Source organism: Hypomesus nipponensis, chromosome 21 (assembly GCF_054491055.1).
Source record: "Hypomesus nipponensis isolate SF chromosome 21, ASM5449105v1, whole genome shotgun sequence".
Classification (NCBI taxonomy): Eukaryota; Metazoa; Chordata; class Actinopteri; order Osmeriformes; family Osmeridae; genus Hypomesus; species Hypomesus nipponensis.
In genome coordinates this window covers 11,338,007-11,356,718 of record NC_140381.1, presented here as the reverse complement: position 1 = coordinate 11,356,718, position 18,712 = coordinate 11,338,007, and the positions used below count along the sequence as shown (strand labels likewise).

Below are 18,712 nucleotides of genomic sequence, written 5' to 3'. Positions count from 1 at the left end.
TTGAGTCAAATTGAAAAACAACCTTTAGAGTTCAATTTGATGAGACCTCTGAAATGAGGTACTTCATACGATAAAACAGACACCTTACAAAGCCCGGATTCTCTTTAGAAGGTCTGTTTACTTCAGCGAGACTAATTAGAATAAGGTCCTGAAAAATCAGTATTTCCTCACAAAGGGCCTGGAATGGGCTGTGTGGGAGGAAACAGGATGAAGAATCAATGACACTCTATTTATTCTACTCTTAGAATCTTTCAAACCCATCTGATAGAGAAGCATGGTTTAACATGGTGTGATAAGCCCCCCCCAAAAAAACATTACCATCCCTGAAAAACCTTCTCTGAAGCAGCGAGTCCACCACATTCATTTTACACATGAAGGACTCAAACAGCGTCAAACAGGTGACACGTAAAATGCTTATCAGCGCTGAACCTGTCACATAACACCGGCAGTTCCTGTGGAGCGAGGGGAGCGCTGCCGCACTGTAGCTGACCCGATGGAACTCATCAAAAATCTATGTTGTACTTATAACATACGCATCGTCTTGGCATGTATCACAGCAGAAGTGTCAGTTGGAGCATATTTTAGAATGATGCGACCAGCAACACATTTATTTATTTTTCTTTCTCCCGCAAGACAGTGAAATGAATAAACAGCCTTTGTCTCCCTTGTGAGGAAGTGTTAATTAAACCTTGGTGAAACTGAATGCTAATTTAGCATTGCTTTGACCAAATGACCTGAACGTGCCTTCAAAACGCCTCCAAAGGTTAGCCTAACTAGCACCTTGTAGGGAAATGTAGTCAATTTTGATGATCATCCTGCTGTAACACAGATCAATGTCTCATCTCTGAGAAAATGAGAAAATTAAATGGGCTCATTAGCATGCATGAAATAATGAAAATGCTAACTGGGTACAACTGGCCACTTCAACAGACCCCACACACCCAGCACACCCCCCTTCTAAGGATCGTGGGAAACAACCCACCCGGATATCGATTGGTGCTCATTGAGGGGCATACAGTAAGGTAGGGAGCTGGATTCATGTCGCAAAGTCTCTATGCAATGCCACACAACATTTTAAATCGACTCACAATCTGAATTTCACAATCTGTTTCTTGTAACTCCTTTCTTAATCTCCTCAATGTTGTTTTGCATAAAATGCACCGTCAACTCCAGGAAAACGCAACAATTGCTACAGGACATTGGATATTCAGTAATGATTTAGTAATGATTTACTTGTCCAGACATTGTAGACCCTTTTCTGTCCTTTCCGATTCCAAATCAACCAAAATGGCCACGCACCAAGTAAAGGAAGCACAGTAAAGGAAGCAGGAAATTGAAATTAAACTCAACCCCAAAACCTTAAACATAGGCCACTGTGTAGTCATAGAGCCATAGCTCAAAGCCACTTTTCGAGAAACAACCACTCACATATTTAGATCATAGGTGAAAGGCAAGCCAAACAGTTTCATGACCTAAAATCTTCAATATGCCATTTACTTTCTGTTGGTAAACCATTCTATTTGCTCTAACATGCTTGCTTATGAAGCACGAAAAGCCATGCTGATAAGTGGGTCACAAACTTAGCCTTTACCTTACCTTTTTTTTGGACCCCACACTAATGTACATAAACAGAAAGACACACACACCTTGAAACCCTCTGAGAATCTAGGCCGCGGCCAGCCAATCGGACATGCCAACCTTCGCCTCAAGGCTCGAGGTGCCCTTTATTTCTTTCCAGGGAGGGCTCTGACCCAGCCCCCTGGCTGCCACGCACAAAGACCCACACAGATGCAGCGGGTGGTGGGGTGGTTGGTGGGGGAGTGTGTGTGTGGGGTGGTTGTTGGCTGATTTCTCAGGTAATTACAGACGGAGAAAATAAATCACAACAGGCCAACTCGACACAGGCCCTTGGGGTCCAGTACTGAATCTGGAGCATCCTTCTCCCTGTAACAAGGTGCAGTCTAGTTCAGCACGTTCACTACTAGGGCTGTCCCCGATTAAGATTTTCTTTGGTCGACCAAGACTCGACTAAAACTTCTGAAAATCGACCAATCGAAATTTGAAACGCTTTTTTTTTTTTAAAGTAAACATTTTCGAGATCTGACTCAATAGCAGCTGGATATTGCAGATTCAGCCGCTAATAGCCTACTAATAATAAGACTCGTATCACCAGTCCTGTTGTAACCGAAAGCCGATGGTATTTAGTATCTCTTACAACGTACTACAAATTTAAAATATTGTTTGTTTAACATGCAAATCATCAGAGCGCGCTTATCACTGCCTGAACTTGCGGCATGCGAAATTACGTAGAAGTTGAGTGGCGAACGGTGCAACAGAGAAAGATGTTGTTGTATTGGCCGGAGAAGATAATGTCATTCGATTTGGATGTGAATAGGCATATTTATTTTTCAACCCAGCGCGTTAGCATGAGCGAAGAATGGCTAGGCCAACTTACGTTTTTCATGTGGTAGGCTACATCATATTCGACGTCGAACTATGAAAAATAAACCGTTGTTGGCAGAGTTCAATTCACCTGGTACTTTGTTAATGTAAATGTAATGAAATTCTGCCATACCACAGATTTCTTTGCCATTTTGACTAATAACACCGACAAAGTAGGCTATGGCAGAATTTGGAGCCAATTGTGCTTGTGCCGTGTTCAAAATACCAAACCAAAACATAGCGCAGATTAACGAAAGGGAAAATAGTAACACCTTTTCTTTTAATATATTTCTAGAGTTGCTTTTTTTGTCTTAAATAATATAATCTACAATTTCTGTAGAACATTTCATTAATTCAGCTATGACACAAGCGGGAATCAGATCTCACACTGCCATACTGCAGCTCGACTCAAAAAATATTAGTCGCCCAAGAGCATATCGACCAGAAAATCGACTAGTCGACTGAGTGGGGACAGCCCTATTCACTACATTCTTTTTTTTTTTTTGTAACTGCTTTCGAGTTTTGTTTTCCAGGTGGCTTTGGGGCTTTGCCGCCTGATGTATGAAGATGATGTAGTATTTGTTGGTGTTTATCAAAATGAAAGGACTTTAGTAATGAGTTGCTGAGGCATGGAAATGCGCACACACAAACACACCCAGATCCCAGGCACAAACACTTTTGTTGTTTCTCTAGTCTGAGTTTACATTCTCAAATCTAATCTAGTATTGTTTCCTGCCACCTCTGCTCTATGCCCTGTAATCCGTCTCACTTCCTGTTTCTCTAGTCTGAGTTTACATTCTCAAATCTAATCTAGTATTGTTTCCTGCCACCTCTGCTCTATGCCCTGTAATCCGTCTCACAAAACCAGCCATTGATCCAACAGATTTGTTTACAGAAGAGAGTATGACACATAGGTAGGGTGTCTAACAGTAGCGCTAAAACACAACATTAATAGTGAGCGAGTGAGTATCACTCCCAGGAACAGATAAAATCCCAAACAATTATTTGTGTACAAAATCCTCCAGCAATAACCTCTTTCCCACAGCAATTAGATATAATGCCAATGTTTAGAGCAGGATTATATTATCATTCTCATGACTTGTTTGTTAAGTATACTGGAGATATCTTCTGGAGATAAATTGTCATCTAAGGATTTATTTAACATCGATTTTGACACTTCAACTAGCTGAACTTCCAACGGAAGCCTCCGGATAAGGATGGTTGAGCTGTCAGTAGACCGAAGTGAGAAAAACCTTTCAAGACTTTTAAGCTTCTCACACCTTGAGTTGACACCTCTGTGTGAGGGTAAGAGAGGAGCCTGGGGTCGAGTCAAAGTCTGAAAAGGAACTATTTGGCGAGGAGTTGTTTAAGCCCTCTTGAAATACATTATGACATCCAGGGCTCTAGAGTGCGACCAATTTTGTTGCATATGCGACCAAAATTTGTACGGGTGCAACTAAAAATGTTCCTAGGTCGCACCAGTGCACCTAACCTCCTCGCACCCGCTGCCTCTCCACGAACGAAGCGTTTGTTCTCCTCACACTCATGGTTGGATCATATCTTGGTCTAAACCAAACAGAGACAGAGATGGGGCCGGTCTTTGCCTCTGATGGCTATTGGCTATAGTCCAGATATTCCTGTAGGCCTACACTGCTCCGTGCTGTGCGATTGAATTACCAGGACCAGAGAATCGGTAGTGAGTTACGGCAGACCAGGGCATTATACGGTCCGCGGGCCACAACCGGCCTACGGGCTGTCACAATCCGGCCCGCGTGAGGTAAATCAAAAATTTAAAATAAATAAACATGTTGAGCGGTAGTAAATATGTAGCTAGTGCTGAAAGACTACAGTGATCAGATAATTTATGTGCGCTTGCACAACTTCACCGACAAAAGAGTTAGTTGTTGGTTAGCCCTCGAAAATGAAAACCAAAAGGTTGATTCAGAATGTAGAGTTTTTAACAAGACATGGACTTCTAATTATATGTTTACTGAGGTCAAAGCTGTGTTTTTAGTTTGTGGAGAACAGTTTGTTGTGTTGAAGGATTATAATTTGAATCACCAGTAAAGGGACTAAAGAAAAAAACGAACGCGGACGTAATAAGAACTTGACTGATTCAGAGGGCACGGGCCGCTGATGGTTTGCTAGTTAAACTGCAGACCTTGATCATCACCTGTCTGCCGTCCTTCGCATATTCACCTCAGACATTCAGACAGATTTTGATGCACTTAATTGTTCAAACCCACTGGATTTCTCTCACAGAACAAAATTAACTGAAAAAGAGTATTGCTTTTTGTATAAAGTTGATCAATTGCATATCTTTAACATACTGCAAAACAACGTTTCAGTGTTTGTGAAGATTAACTACAACAAATTAAATGAAACACTGATGTAATGATTGTTTTGGTTTTTACTATTACTTCTATAGTCTTTTCCTATTTGACCACCAAAATTTAAAATATTTATATAAATATTTACAGAATATCCTTATTCTTCTGATAACCAGTAGCAGCTAATCAAAATATATATTTTACAGATTTTTTCACTAAGTTCAAGTTATCATTGATGCAGCCCTCCAACACATTTCAGGTTTCTTATGTGGCCCCTTGTAAAAATGTATTTCCCACCCCTGAGTTATGGAGCTGGGCCATGGAGCTAACCCATGGAGCTAGGATTTTGATAATAGGGAGAGTGTGGCAAGCTGGTTTAGCCCAGGCCAAAAGGCAAGAAGGCCAAATTATAGGTGATGGCCATCTGAAGTAGCCTGGCTCTGCCCTCCTAAGTAATTCCGCTCAATTTGGATTTTGCTTCTGTACTTGGTCTGGCCATTCGGTATGTAAGTCAGATTTTGCTGGTTGATTTTCTACCAGCGAATCAGCGAACAGAGGGAGTGGCTGAGAACGATGTGACGTTGATGTTGTACGCTAGTTTGTGTTGTAGTTCCGTAATGGCGGCAGAGAAAGATGCAAGCGAAGCCATTCGGTCCGTTGTGGCAACACATGCCGAATTTCTATAAACTAAAGCCGGAGCAAGAACAACTTTTGCTGAGTTTTGTTGGTGGCCATGATGTTGTGGCCCTCCTCCCCACGGGGTTTGGGAACAGTTTGATTTTCCAACTACGGCAGGTAGCTCTGTTACAGTAGTGGTGAAGGAATTGGCTATTGTGGTGACGCAAGGAAAAATGTGGGTGCACCTACATTTTGTGCTGGTGCACCTAAATAAAAAAAGTTAGGAGCACCAGTGCAACCAAGGTTATAAGTTAGTCTGAAGCCCTGACATCACTGTGCACAACTCTCACAAAAGAAAAATTTTGGTGGGTTTTGTTGAACTATTTGTCAGAGACAGACTACATCAATAAAACGAGAAAGTGTAACTGAGCTAGCGTTCAATCTCATGGAGTCAAAAGGTTTAAGCAAAAGATGGCAACTCCTATCCACAAGACAGGGTGCAAGTTACACAGGGCTTGTTTAACGTGGTGCTGACCCACACACAGTGATGGAAAAATAATATATGTTTTCTGTTCTGATAACAACCAAGGTATAATTAAATGATTTTCAGCATGTCTCAAATATATACTGTCCGAACACATGGTCTGTGGCTAATTATCATTTTGTTGAGAGAATTAATCTTTCTGGATATAGCAATCTGCCAGCACAGGTTTGGCAAAGTGGCTGGGCTGAGAACTTATTTAAGTTGATCATAACCCACCCAAAATACATCCTCTTTAGGAGGCAAACAATACACCAGACCATGCATGTCATTTGTAGTATGCGTTCAGCTTTAAAACATCTTCAACCGAAGCTGTCAACGCCACCTCAGCTTGATCGACAGGTAGCACAAGCAAATTAGAGAGCACCGCCTTAAACGCCTAAACCAATTGAGTCCCTTGCGCACTTTCGACTTGACTCTCTACTAGGAAGTAACTATAAACATAGACCTGGGTTCGAGGTAAGGGCAAAGACAGTTACGGCAAGATAATTAGGCTACTCAAAAGTTCAGTGTCACTCGAGAAGATGTCGATTGCTAAAGATATGTTAAAGTGAAACTGAACTGCAATTAAACACAGTGATATTATAATAGTATATACATTTAATGATATAAAAAAATATATAACATACAACTGTATGCCATATTCTATGATTAATCGAAATCTCTAGTGTGTAAATTATGTACTTAAGAACTGGGCGCCATGTTTAAATGACGTATACATCTGCCGTCACGAGAATGGTTGGGCTCCCCAACCGGGCATTTGCCCAGTAGAACGATGCATTTTTGGGCCGAATTGCTGATATAATTTATAGGCTTTTTAAGTTTTTGGTCGGGCCGGTGTTATGTCCCTACTCCCTACTGGTTTCCAAACTAACTGATTTCCCAGCTGTGCGTTCACCGATCAGTCTGCCTCTAACACCAGATTTGTCACAAATTCACAAACATATTGGGCCTACTGGCGATTTTCAAGTCGGGTCATTCTTGCTGTGGCAAATATGAAAGTATAGGCAGAGCCTGTTTAAGGAGAGCCTTGCCACTCCCTATTAAGCCCCATTGTACCAAATTTGCAGGCTGCAGTTCCACCAAAGTTCCACTGGGGGTGATCGTGAGCGAGTGCATGTTGAATGGGAGTCTATGGAGCAAAACGGCTAAATTTGTCTCTTTCGCCTAATTGTCGTTGAGAAATCTCCGATTTGATTGTAGTTTTTGCATGTTCAACATTAATTATAGGTCGAAAGTTAAATGAACGAGTACTTATGTCCTTTTGATTTCTTACAGGGTAAGTCGTTGTTGCCCATAACACGCTAGCATTCTGCTAATGAATGGTGATTGGTTAGTGAAGGACTGTTACGACCAGAGCTCCCGCTTGATGGCATCCGAAGCGGAATCAGAATATTAGGAACAACATTAGCAAACCAAAACTCTTTCTAGCATGTGTATTGACAGGAAGAGCCTAACCTGTCAGCTGTGTTGTCGATGCCCTGAGAGAAAAAAGTAAAGTGACCAGAGCATGCCGTAAAGCAGTAGCTCTGGTCGTACGATATGTATGACATCAATGACATTTTCAAAAGCTTTTTAGAACAAAAAGGCGACTTTAAAACAATCTAACAGCCAGCAGTGTGTATTATTTTTGCCTCCCCTTTCAAATTCAGAATTCAAATTACTAGACAAAAAATTATATCCTGAGAAAAGTGGATTTTGAGGGGTACTGCTCCATAGACCTCCATTCATTCTGCACTCGCTCGTTAGCGCCCTCACATGGAACTTCAACCAGTTCAGAACCCGGAAGTTTCCCGAGAGTGGCAGTTTCTCTATATTAGACATTCTCTGGTATAGGTTACGTGCACACTACATTACCATTCACAACAAAATAAATGGGAACAAAATAAAAGGCTTCATGCAGGCTTGCATGAAGTGGGATTCGATCGCACAGCCGGGAAACCAGTAGGGACAACACCAGCCCATAAAGAACTGACAATAGCCCATTGGTAAAAATGGTTTTGGTTGGTCCGGCCTATAGAGAACTGACAGCGGCCCATTGGTTCATTTTCTTTATTGGCACTGGCCTGACCCAATCAAATTCAGGAATCCCCTTCCCCTGATTCATAATAGCGCCCCCTGCAGGCCCTGAGACACGAGCTGTTGGCTAATGCGTATGCTGGTTTAGCATCGTTCAAGTTTAGCATAGCTAAAATGGAGAAACGACCACCAAAGCGCAAGGGAGGCGCGGAAAACATAAGGGAGAAAAAGATGAAAAATCTACAGGCGAATGCCACACAATGTGCAAACATGTCGAACATGTTTAGGGGGGCTTTAGCTGCTTCAACATCAGCATTACCTGTAGAGGAAGGAGGACAGGTAGCTGGCTCAGAGAGGCAGAAACATAATGACAGTGTCAGGGAAGCCGAGGAGCAGGAGTGACCATGACAGGGCCATGGGAGCGAGTGAGAAAAAGATTGGAGAAAGAGTAGTTGACAACGTGGTAAGGAGTAGGCAAATTAACACGGACTCAGGAAGAGAGGGAGGCTGTGTGTGTGTTTCTGTATTGAATTTAGCAGACACTTTTGTCCAAAGTGACAAAATATAAATCTTACAATAATTTAAATTAACAGGAAACATTTTTAAAAGTTGCTAAGCCAATATTAAGCAAAATAGTAATAATAACAGTACAATATCAAATATCAATATGTAGGTTATATATTTTTTAATACCATAAATATACAAATCATAACTCTAAGAATTAATTAATTATTTAAGTGTAAGGTCAACAGCTAAGTCTTGAGACCCTTCTTGAAGGATCCAAAACTATCACATGAACGCAGAACACTAGGCAACTCATATTATAGAATGCACGCATAATTTAAGAACGGTCTGCAGGGAATGTGTCTGACCAGTCACGGTGGGTGTGGGCCGCCTGGGCCAAAAATGCCAGGGCCGATTTTTTGTCCCAGTCCAGCCCTGTTTAAAGCCATAATAAAGCGTTTGTCGCACAGTTGTTGTCTATCGGAAAATATTCAATTGGAATGTTCGAATCATATATTTGCAATGTTACGCTGTGGGACCACATTCGAACAATCACATATGTGACACTACTCATTAACGGGTTAAATACGTTTAAGAAATAATATTAACATTATTAACATGTATTTAGTAAGCTACTGGTTATTTTTTGCTTATATCATAACCACAGTTAAATAAAGATGAAACATTTTATGGATTAACCTGCACAAGTTGATCTCCCCCACACAAATAGACTGTCCCAAATACTAAATCACATGCATGTAAGAAACATGACAGCTACTTAACCCTTTACTGCCTGAAACAACATTCCATATGCAACATTCCATATGCTATGATATTCATATTAATATTAATATGTTATGAATATGATATTTCATATTAAATCATACACCTTAACTGTATACATATTGAAGAGGAGAACTAGCCTGACGTTGTCATACTCATAATTCTAGTCAGAATATGAGTCTGAAAACTCTCCGTTGGGCTGTGACTATGGGGCGTGTTTCAACCGAACTCGTAAAACAAATGCCTCTTCGCTCAATTGACTGTTCCCCAGGCCACGCCCCCTTAGTTATTGTTGCTACGTCTGACACAATTCCCGGAACTGTCAACCCAAAAGCCATGGTGAGTACGGGGATAAGCGTGACAGCTGTCAGTGTGAGTGAGGATTTTTTGAGTAATACCTCTGCGATATCTCCCAGATCCAGGCAGAAGGGACTGCAATATGCAGTGGAAGGATATATTCAAAATATTAAAGTTAGCAACGAAGGGGAAACAACAAAAATCGAAGCCAAAGCATACAGGTCTCAAGTAGCCTTGTCTGGCCAGGCATTTGAACAGCAAGCACAGGGTTGGGATACTCAGGAATAGGTCGCCCACTCACAAAATTCTACAAAGATTAAAATAAAATAAGTTTATAATGGCTTGTTGGGACGTTTTATTCAACATTGATACAGTATTTTAAAGCTCCTGCCAACTTGCTGGCGTTCGTTGGCTAGCTCAGCTTTACAGACGTTAACATTAACATTTTGATTTTAACATTAACAAATTTGTTGGAGTCACTAGTTATGCACTAAGAGTGGTAATAATACTAGTTTACATGAACCATAACTGTTTGGGGATGTTCTCTCAACTAACATCTTAGATATTGTTCGCTAGCAGCTTAATACTAGCTAGCTACCTTGGAGCAGACATATGCTATATGTTTGGTGATGTTCTCTAAATTAAGTTGGGAGTGGGGTCTCCCACACTGTTTTATCCACCGCCGGCACCTTCCCTCTTGAGTCTTCGGCTTTGTAAATGGAAAAAAGATCACACCTCCCTCTAAACTTTTGGGATATCTAGTGTCAGATCGACACGTCCCATAGGCACACCGTTTAAACATGTTGCTTCCGAGTCAAAGCTTGACGGACCTTCTTCTCTTAGTAGCGGTTGCTAAGGTACGATTGGACGAGGGCCGTTCAAGGGAGGAGTTTCGGGAACGGTCAATTGGATAGACCTACAACCAATCAGAGCAACGTAGTATGTTGTTTGTTGAAAACAAATTCAACCCAAGGGCTCTTTCGTGACGTTGTTGATTACGTTACTGTTGATCATCTGTCCATCATCTTATAAAGCCCGCCCTGGCAATTTCATTGGTCCGCCCAGATCCTGGTTTTATGTAGTTGTTCCCAGGGCTGGCAGCCAGGCTAGAGGAGAACTAGGGGATTTTTATGATGTGAATAAATATATGATTACTTAAGGCAAATCATACTTTATCAAGGTGATTTCAGGCAGCCATTTTTTTACTAAAACTTCTCCATCCACCATACATCATCAGACAACTTAATTTTTAACTACTTTAATTACAAGATGGTGGAAAACTTTGAGTAGGTGGAATATCCACAAATCTGTGGGCAATGTAGAAAAGAAGACAGATTAGAAATATCATATTTTGATTAAAGATTATGACCATTCTAGTGACTAGTGGAAACATGGGGGAAACCGGAATTCTCCTCACCCAAAAGTAGCTAGCGCTATGGCTGGATACTCCTCTCAATAACTAAAAAACGTTTGACTTTCTTCCACAATCGACCAAATAAGGCATGTACATTTAGCTTAAAGTGTACATAAGCCAGTTAATGTTGTCTTTCGAAGTTTCACAAAAATCGAGGCTGAACAGTGCTACTACCGTCAGAACTGCCTGTGTCACAAACGGCCAAACCGGTCACATAATTATTTCCTGAAAAACTCTTGTCACTCCCACAAACAAATTCTTCGTTAGTAAAAGGTTTTGACTTTTAACAACGAAAAGCTGTAAATCTAACTCTGTAGGCAATCTCCCATGGTCTCCGCTCTGGCTCCGCCTCGGAAAACAATGACTGCTGTTGCTGACGATACATTTATTTTCCCCTCCCAGTAACCCCTTAACCAATGATATGTACTCTGAGGTTAAGTTGTTATGAGTATCTGGCAGTTTTCAGAAATAAAATCGGTGATTGGACGGCAAAGATATTAAGGCGGGAACCATGGGCGTTTTAATGCTCATATTTGAATGGTCCGGTAGGAAAGGGTTAAGAGACCACATGATCACCACATAGGACTACATACAGCCCAACGCAGACACTACATCAAAAGGGGATGGGTATGTTGGTTGCAACGTCAAAAAGGTTGTAGAGCCCAGCCGATTTATCGGTGGGCCGATATTATCGGCCGATATTAGGCATTACTATCAGTATCGGCATTTATAATGGCCGATAAAATAATTTTCCTTTTTTTTGCAAGAACAAAAGTTAAATATAGCTGCAAGCAGTGATGCGGGTTCCTCCGCAAAATGGCAAAATATTATAAACATGTACACTGTAGAAGATCGAGACTTGGACAACAATAGAGCAAAACTACTTAATGTTTGGCCAACAACAAGCTGAATTCTCCTGTGGTAAGGGTTGTTAGATTCAGCCAAAGTTGAAACTGCTTGTACATTTCCTTTGAAAATGGGACAATGGGATGACTGGGTTGCTGTTGTAAAGAATAACTTATTGTTTTTTTGTTTGGAAGTTGTTGTTTGGAGTGCCATAACTTGTCATGGAAGGGAATTTCAAATCATGCCTAGCATCAGTGGGGATGTGTCCTGGCTTAGGTTACTGAAATGAATTTGTGCAACAGACAAGGGATCCACCTGAACACTCAATTTACTTCATTAGAGATAACCATTAGCGTTATCTCTACCATGCGTAGACTACAAGTAACTAGCTACTGTGGTGAACCTGACTTATTTTGCAGTGGTTTACATAGTCTCGCTAAACAGATGATTGGAGTGTTGTGATGGGCTCAAATAAACACGCATTGCTATGTTTTACAACCGAAGGATTTATCTGAAGACTAGAAACCGTTTTGTCAGAATAAAAAACTATGCCTCTGACTGGTTTTGAACCTACAACCCTTTTCTTAACGCCACAACATCTCAGCCAATTGAGCCATTCCCAGGCATGGAATACACAAAGTTCAATAACTGGATAATTTAAAAAAAGCTGTTTCTCCAATGGCGAGCATTGGCAGATTTGGTCCAAGTTCAAACAGCTGTAATTCAGTCATATTTTGACATATCAAGGTGAAACTTTGCATGGTACTTCAGACGCATGTCACCTTAAAGCTTATTAGGTTTGAATCATCCTTCAAAAATACATTTGATTTAGTGACACAAACATATTGAGGCAATGTGGACATTTACATAAATACACCCATTTCAGCCATTTTGTACTTGATTCAATTGCCTTAAGTAACGTTTTTAAATACGTCAATGATACATATCTGTACCAAATTTCAAGTCAATTTCACCTTTGGTTCAAGAGAAGAGGAATTTTGAAGGTTTTCCCAAATTATCACAGTACAGGAAAATCAATCATGGCGGACCTTATGGGTCCTTGAGAAGTACAAATTGCATAATGTGCAGAAAAGGTATGAAGAAAGAAGGAGTTTTTAGTTAGGCTTGTTTAACTCTACTTCTAAAACATTTGAACCCTTAACAATGTTGTTGAAGAAGACGCGTGCATTACAAGTAATAAGGACACCTAAATCAAAGTATCAAAGTGGAAGCTTCTGCAGAAAGCAGTCTTAAAATCTAATTATTCATGCAAAGACAAGCTGTAGAGCAAAAACAGGGTTTGGCACTGGAATTCCATAGGACTATCATGTCATAGAAGGTTCACAGATTAGGCTACACGCTATTGTGTCACGGCTATTTTTAGACACTATCCTTGTAAGAAATTCCATAAAACTCAAATCTTACAGAATCTTCTATCACAAAACAATTTTGTCGTGCATCTTTCCGGCAACCGATTGACATCATCATAACAATGCTTCAAAACATCCCAACCTGTTGAAAGCTAAACCAGGTTTAAGCCACCCAGTTTCCTAGTGTCTCAGTCCTACTGACTTTTCTGATAAATTAGCTTTAAAACCCCTGAAAACATTCAAAACTCTTTCGTTATGCAGTCGTCTTTGCTCTGGGCATTACATTTTTTCATTCCACTTCAGGTGTGGCTTGCGAAGATTCTGCAATGTTTGCCACAGAGTTGGCGAAGCAGGTTATGGGTGTGTCGACAGGAGGTGTCGGGCGATGCTGCTGCTTCTACCAAATGGCCTCTTCGCAAGTGACTACTTACACAATTTATTTCCAGCACTACAATTCCATTAAGAACAACCAATTAGTCATTCAAGCACATGGTTATGCCATCTATGTAAAAAGAGGTTTCCATTGCTTTAATGTTTAGGTTGTTTGCGACCCGACACATGATTCTCTCATTTACCTAACAAAATTTAAAACTTCCTATCTTCCAAAGCAACAAAGACGGGTGGTTGATAGGAAACAGTGATTAACAATTAAATACCTGGTTCATCACACCATACTGTATATTGTCCCCACCTCTTTAGGACAATACATTTAATCCATGCTGTAATTACATTTACATTTAGTCATCTTATCTTATCCAGAGCGACTTACAGCAAGTACAGGGACATTTCCCCCGAGGCAAGTAGGGTGAAGTGCCTTGCCCAAGGAGACAACGTCATTCGGCATGGCCGGGAATCAAACCGGCAACATTCTGATTAATAGCCCAATTCCCTAACCACTCAGCCATCTGACCCCCCCCCCCCTTGTCAACGTCCAGAGTTGTAAGAGAAGGAACATTTGGGTGCATGAAAAAGTGTTTTCAATGTTTGATAGATCAGGGAGGGTTAGCACTAAAACAGACTGTCATCAAAATCCAGTGAATGCCACAAAAGGACACATTGCAGAGCTGTAGTCAATGTGATGACGAGCTAGATGAGCCAGTGATTTAGGTTGTCTTAATCTCGACAATCTCAATCTCACTTCTTTTCACTGTCGGTAAGATACAGGCACCTGAATGGTTTTAGGACCCCGCAAAATTAATCATTCAATCATTCCACCCACATGGTGGAGCAGGGCTCACCAATTTCCGAATACATTTTGTGAGCAAGACACAAACATCAAAATCTGAAAAATGGTCCTGGATCCCTGAGTACAACCAGCCTGACAATTCAAATGTCATGCTTCTGAAAACCATACGACATTCAAATAACATCTATGTCCTAATCTAAATATATCCACCTGAGTTGTTAAAAAATCAGGGTTTGTGTGAGCCCTGGCATGTATTGGGAGATTCCAATCTCAGCACTGTGATACCGTTACAGGAAGGGACAATGCCCAGTTGTGGGACACTGGTAAATAATTTATGAATTAATGGAGCGCGTACATTTTTTTCTCCCCAGCAAATTCACTTTAAAATTGAGAGTGTAAAGGGATTGGGTGACGACATTCATGAGGGACTGTCGCGAAAAACCACGGTTCCGTCTAATATTTCCCCATGCGCTATTTTTGACCAAAAGGATGTTGAGTAAAAGACATGCTTTATACTGATGAATGAAAAGCAGGGACTGTGTCCCCTTGAATAGAGGATAGAAATGTGATTTGTCGTCCATTCCATAACGAGTGTAGGGTTTCTGTAACTGTGGTAAGGAAACCAAAGGAAATTAGAGCGACGGTGGGGGAGAGAGAAGGAGATTGAGAGAGATCAAAACTGACCTAACAAATGTGATTCCTTCTCCAAGAACTGAATGATCTGAATAGTTAACAGTGTGGTAATATCAGCAGTCCAGCCTCTAAACTTGAACTGGAATTTTAACTGCATTGCTGTCTCTAGTACTGGCAGGCTGGCAGGCAGGGAGACAGGCAGGAGACAGACAAACAGACACACACAGTAACATACAGAGAGACAGACAGACAAGCAGACAGTCAACACAGAGAGACAGACACAGACTGACAGAGGAAACAGAGGGACAAAGACCGACAGACATACAGGAGACAAACACAAACTGAAATACAGACAGACATACAGGAGGCAGAAAGACAGACATACAGACAGACAGGCATGCAGACAGACAGACAAACTGAGGAGAAAGTTGGAAAGTAGGACTAATAAGGCTTAGCAGGATTACTGAGATCAAGTAGTAAGCATCTTAAACCAAATGAAACCCATCCTCATGCTTGCGGATGGTTTAAATGGACAATTTAGGTCAACAGGGCCCAGTCTCAAACCAGCCAGTCCCACCTCACTCCCCTTCCCTCCCCTCATCGTACAGAAAAGCATCATTTTCCCTTGACTGAGAGGAATCAGAGAGAGAGATGGGGTTGACAGAAAAAGTGACAGAGGAATCCGATTACACAACCCCTTTTCCAGTTCCCACTGCAGCCCTGAGAGAGGATGGACGCACATTCCTCTTGAACTAGGGCTGTAACTTAAATATGCTGCAACACCAGGTTTCCACCCCTCGCCACCACTCTCTCCTTCTCCTTCCTTGTTTTCCCCCATCCCTGTTCCTCTGCCTCTCCTCCTTTCTCCACTTCTCTCTATTACTACCCTCATCTTCACTCTGCCTCTCTCTGCCTTCCTCATCCCCTTTCTCACTCCACCTTCCTTTTTACACTCTCTCGTTCTCTCTCTCTCATTTCCTCTCTCTCCCCCCCTTCCGTTTGTCCTTCTTCCTATCCCATCTGTCCACATTAACACACTCCCTCCCTATGTAATATTGTTTCTCAGATTGTAAAAAATCAATACAAAACTACTTGCTGGGTACATAGAAGCCACAGAACTATCAAAACAACCCAAGTTAAGTCCAACACACTTCCCTTCTAATACATTCAGGCACAGCCACAAGCCATGTGCTAATAAATAATGATGTTTATTGTTATGAAACATACCGTAGGTACCCTGACAATGGTACCATTACACAGTTTGATGCTAACTATAAAAGGTATAACATTTTATTTATTTTCTTGTTATTTATTTTCTTGTTTCAACAGTCACTGTACATCGCAGCAAGTGTCACAACCTATTATGCTGATTACTCACTCAAAGTGAAGAGTGTGGCTATCAAATGACATACCGCAGGCAAAAGCAGACAATATTAGTCATCTCATCCCCTTTCAGGCATGCCTAAGTTACCTGGCATTCTTTCAAATGCTAATTCCGTATGACGTTCCAAGAAGCAGATCAGATCATCCAAGCAAATTGGAATCCTTGCATGATTATCTCTATGAATGTTTTGGAATGCTAATATTTGTTGGAATGCCCAGACAGGGTGGCATTCTCCAATGCACAAAGGTTATCTTAGTTAAAAGCATGGTGGCCTGAAACAACGGTGAAAATTGACTGCTGGGAACATTTAAAAAAAAGATGAATGGGACCATTATGAGACACATTACATCTGCATTCCTCTATCAAAGTCAATCTGATTTTCTATTTTACTCAATTAATGCAGCTCTCTCCAAACTGCAACAAGGGCTGTCCTTCCTGAACCAAAGGGAGTACAGACTGAGTGAAATATGAACCTTTTCCATACAGAACAAGGCTCATTTGTACCATCCTCACCTGCCTGTGTATCAATTATACTCTGTATAATATGTGACTTAACTCATGCACTTGTTTGTTTAAAAACTGTGACAAGTCCTGGAAACCCATTTCATGTCACAGAGATACTACTGAGCGTTTAGTAATGCACAGTAATCCTGACTTGCAACATCTTTGGATTTCGGATTCCAGGTACCATATTTGGCCAGGTAACTCAGTGTAGAATCTAAATAGGATTGATTATTCAACAAGTTTTGGGCTAAGCTAAAGCTAGTAGCCTTGCTTGACGCCAGGGGAAGGGAGAGCTGGTCCACAATGGTCTCGGGAAACCATTGTCAATTCTCAAAAGCGTGTGAGCATTTTGACTGGTTTGAATGTATGTTAACACAACGTGACACACTGGGGATGTGAATTAAGAAGATCAGCAGTGGGTACATCCACTTTCGTTATATCCAGCCAACAAGATCCAAATTACTCTTCTTGTCTCTGAAGTTAGGAGGACTTTGAATTGGATGTTAGTCTGGTTTTATGCATGTCTAAGAAAATGACATGAACCAGAGGGACATGATTGCCTAAAATGGCCTTTAATGGTTGCACAACCTTATGTATTTGCATCGGTCATCATCACCTTCAGGTGAGCTACTGTAGTCCGGTCTGTCAGTATACTCAACTTGTAGGCACATTTCAATTTTAAAAACAATGCTCATTGTTTCAAATAAATTATTTCTCATAAACACAGGGTCACTGTGCAAAGACACAAGCTCAAGATACCAAAAATATAAGGCAGGCATAGACCATGGGGCATATCTAGTATTTAGAAGCATTACTCTAACTAAAGCATTCTTTTTAACTCTTAGTCTTGATCAGGTAGGCTGTACATATGTTTGAGGCCTCTTAAGCGTGACTGTATCGTTTTCTTGGGTCTAGGGAGGAAGTTATTGCAGGTGATACCAGGCAGAATGAAACAATTGGAACGGTCAACTGAAGTTATCACCGTTCCCTGGTCTGGCATTTATGCCGTTCTTGAAGGGGTACTGAATCTCCTTTTTTATTAGTCTTTTGCCTACCAATACCCTGCATCTGCTGCATCGAGCTAGCTAGCAGCGCTGTGGATAAACTGATTTAAGCTACCCGAAATATTCTGTGGTGCCAAGTAAACATAGCTTCCCATTCCAGTTGAACAACAACCGCAGTTGACAAGTTCATTGTCTTCTTTCACAGCGATGGCAGACTGAACCTGCCACCTAATAACCAGTGCAATGACCACAGGTCGTGTTATATTCCATATTGACGTATGATATCAGAATAATGACGTTTAGCCAGACGGGATCGAGTTGAAAGCCTCAGATTTACCTTGTACACATCTCCGTAGGTCCCGCTTCCAATTCTCTGTATGAGCTCGAAATCCTCCTGCGGATTTCGCCTTGAAAGGTCGAAACTGGAATTCATTTTTATAACTCCAGTTTCTTTATCCAACCGTTTTGTTTGTTGGGACTCTGGCTCAACAAACAACGGGAAACAAACAATATAAACATACGTCGTCAGAAAAAAATCAAGGCTGACTTTACTGTAACTTTAATATGGCCTCCTCTACGTTCTACGCATGCGCCGTAGCCAGCTGGGTTCTCCAAGAGGGGAATGCTAGGAATGGCAGGCAAAGGGGGGTGGGTCACCGACTGATAGACTATCGCGAAGGGCAACTTTAGCAATTCCACCCGCTAAATAATATTCAAACAGAGGCAGCACAATGTTCACCCAACAACAGGAATTACAAACAAATGGCAGTTTAATCGGGTAGCCTATGTGTGACAAGGCTAGCCTAGGTGAGTTTCAATTGCGACGACCACAACATT

The 18,712-nt window shown here is 41.2% G+C and overlaps 1 protein-coding gene across 3 annotated transcripts in view; it reads right to left on the bottom strand.

Moving 5' to 3' along the window:
* map4k3a (mitogen-activated protein kinase kinase kinase kinase 3a) overlaps nt 1-18,440 on the bottom strand; it is a 71,701-nt gene extending 53,261 nt beyond the window's left edge. For all 3 annotated transcript variants that reach the window (XM_084684820.1, XM_084684818.1, XM_084684819.1), the window contains exon 1: nt 18,213-18,440. In XM_084684820.1, coding sequence (XP_084540946.1) covers nt 18,213-18,308 — 96 coding nt within the window. In that variant the 5' untranslated portion in view covers nt 18,309-18,440. The remainder of the gene's footprint in view (nt 1-18,212) is intronic.
* Between the last annotated feature and the right edge of the window lie 272 nt (nt 18,441-18,712).